Below are 2,992 nucleotides of genomic sequence, written 5' to 3'. Positions count from 1 at the left end.
CATTTAGACACCTAATCTTACCCAGTGAACACCTAAGATTATCCAAACTATGCCCCATTTATATATCTTCCTCGTGACAATTATAGAATAACACAATTTCACGATTATAGCTATTATGAATTTCATTAAATTATCCACAAACAAAAAAATTATAGTGTGCTATAATGGGTTCTGCATATGGAAATATAACAGTTAATATAACTAGGAATGTCCCATCGTCATAACTACCTTCGGATCTTTGCATAAAATAAAACAATAATGGTAATAAAACATGTAAAATCATGGAAATAATCTCATTGATACACACACACACTAATCATCCATGGGTGGCTTTCTCCTTCTGCACACCACAAAGATAAAATTACTAAGCAAACTTCCTAACTAAAATCACCCAAACTCCATATTACAGAAATCCCAATAAAGTAAAGGAAATTGGTGTAAGAAGTAAGAACCCAAAAAAATCCATCTTTCACCATTATAATTTTCATAAAAAAAATTAGAGAAATTTAAGTTGGTTTCATATTCTGAAACATTTCATCCCACCTGATCTCTTCAACTGCAGAGGATGTCCAATAATCTGCCCCCATCTTTTCATCAGCAGGGAAATCATCATACAACATCGGACTTAAAAAACCGTTCATTCTTGAATCAGACATGAAAACAGGACTCCCATTTGTTAGCAACAACGTTGTCTGCTTAGCTGCAGCCACTCTCTTGTTCCTCTTCAACATACCATTTTTCCATCTCGAACTGCAATTTCTTTTTGGGACTAAAGCAAGAGCTAATTCCTCTCTATAACCCAAATTCCTTATATACTTGGACAAACGCCTCTTTGTACGGTTAATCAGTTGGAGAAATCTTGACATGGAATTTGGTATGGCTCCTCTTTCTTTCTTGGCAAGTTTGAGAATTTCTAGCCTGTGTTTACCTATAGAAATTCCTATGCTTTGGAGAAATTCATGGTTGAAGTAAGTGATGTCTTCGTATTGGAGCTCATTATGAGCAAAAGCTAGGCCATATTCATAAACTAGAGAGGGCTCTAACCCTGTTTTGCATAGCCAAGAATACCAGTCCATGGCCTTTTTTGGCTCTGATTTTAGGTGTGTGCTTGAATTGAAAATGAAGGTTCTTGCAGTTATTTATAATATGGTTGGAGAGAGATTGATCCAACGGTAAGTGAAGTGAGCAGCCTCTTAGAGATTTAAAAAAATTATGTAATTTTTCTATTTGCCTAAATATGATGAATAGAATTATCCAATATATTCGTTCCGTTTTAATTTACGCGAACCTATTTAATTGGGCACATAATTTAAAAAAGAAAAAAAAGAAGGCTTTTAAATTTATGGTGTTATATTTTGTGTGACTATAAATTCTTGCGCAAAGGTAAATTTATTTCAAATATGAAAAGAGGCCTTTCTTTTTTTGCACGAATTAAAAAGAAAATAAGTTCACGTAACTTGAAATAGAGAGTATTTCTTAATTAAAAATAGTCAAGGTGCCACAAATTGATCCAAATACCTCCAAAATAAATAATAAAATAAAAAATGAAGTTGGATTTTAAGAAATTATATATAGGAAAGAAAAGTTTAAAGGAGTAAAGAATGGTGAATTTTGGTTGCTGAAATATTGGACTTAATTTTTATTCAATGTGTAGCTTTGCTTTACTAGGTGGTAGTTGAAACTTTAGAGTGACTAAAAGAAAAAGATAAGGGGGGTATGCATTTGTTTTCTGTGGGGACATTCACTCTTCTAGCCCATGTTCCATCCAAGAATTGGCCAAAAATGTTAATTAGGACTCTTCCAAAAGAGTGTGAAATAAGAAATCTTGGAATTTTATTGCCCATCAATCACGCCTTGGAAAATACTTTAGTCTATGGGGTCACTCTCACCCCCCCCCCAAACCACTAGGCATACCCTACTTTTGCTCAGAGTTATTGCAATTTGAAACATAAACATCTAAGTAACATTCTGTATAGTCAAACCTCTCTATAACAACCTCGTTTGTTCTGATATTATTTGGCTGTTATAGTGAAGTGTTGTTAGAGAAAGACATATATTATAACACAACATAATAATCGGCCTGAAATTTTTGTTGATTTTTATAATAAATGATTGTCATATGAAGATGCCGTTATAGAGAAGTCTGACTGCTGTTAGTTTTCATGCTTTAAACTACTTCTTTTTAAACATCTTAATTAGTCAATCTTTATTATAATTCGGGCAATTGCAAAAATTAAAAAGCTTTTAACCTTAAGATAGTACAATAGGATAGGCATTGGAAAATATTTTTAATAAGGTTTGACTTGATTTTAATTTGCAAATTACTAGTGTTTTCCGGCTTTTTTAAATATCCAATGTATATGACTAATAAACTCAGATAATACTCAACGATTAAGTTGATCTGTCACTATCTATGGTGTAGACCAGTTCTATATGTCTTTTTCATTTTTAATTTGGTTTACTTTTCAAAATCTGAAACGAAGAAAAACTTTTAGAAAGGAATTTGGATCTAATTACATTTTAAACTAAATTTCAACGAAGTGGAATGAGAAGATAGTCCTTGAGTTCTTGATACATTATTATCTAAGGTTGTAATAGGTATAAAGTTATTCCTTTATCATTAATCAAAGGTTTCAGATTCAAATCTTTAAAATAGAGCCGCTTTAACTCCAAATTGAAAATTTTTAACACTAATTCAGGTTCAGAGCCTCTAAAGCGAGTACGGGGCACTAAATTGGAAATAAAGAAAAAATATACACATAATATCCCTTTGAACTTAATCAAAGATTAACGACTTTACCTATGATGTGAATTCTTGAAAGATTCCAACAAACAAGTATGCTTTTCAAAATGTAAAAATGTTAATGATTTTGCAATGTGTTTGTGTGCATGCATGAATATCATTATCTTAGCTTGGAATTTTGAGAATAAAACTCACGGACCCGGCAAGAACTAGAATCAACTAGTGTTATCCATGTGAAAAAGCAATGGT

The 2,992-nt window shown here is 32.1% G+C and overlaps 1 protein-coding gene across 1 annotated transcript; it reads right to left on the bottom strand.

Moving 5' to 3' along the window:
* Window positions 1-259: 259 nt before the first annotated feature.
* On the bottom strand, window positions 260-1,129 carry LOC107808807 (uncharacterized). Its single transcript, XM_016633678.2, has one exon. It carries the CDS (start codon window positions 1,074-1,076, stop codon window positions 507-509), a length of 570 nt encoding a protein of 189 aa, XP_016489164.1. The 5' UTR covers window positions 1,077-1,129; the 3' UTR covers window positions 260-506.
* Window positions 1,130-2,992: the final 1,863 nt, after the last annotated feature.

Source organism: Nicotiana tabacum, chromosome 6 (assembly GCF_000715075.1).
Source record: "Nicotiana tabacum cultivar K326 chromosome 6, ASM71507v2, whole genome shotgun sequence".
In the NCBI taxonomy this organism is placed as follows: Eukaryota; Viridiplantae; Streptophyta; class Magnoliopsida; order Solanales; family Solanaceae; genus Nicotiana; species Nicotiana tabacum.
The sequence above is the reverse complement of the archived record's forward strand: the minus strand, read 5'-3'. Positions and strand labels throughout refer to the sequence as shown.

Bases quoted from the DNA above. Each gene is read 5' to 3' on its own strand.
- LOC107808807 (XM_016633678.2), bottom strand. From the start codon at position 1,076: ATGGACTGGTATTCTTGGCTATGCAAAACAGGGTTAGAGCCCTCTCTA.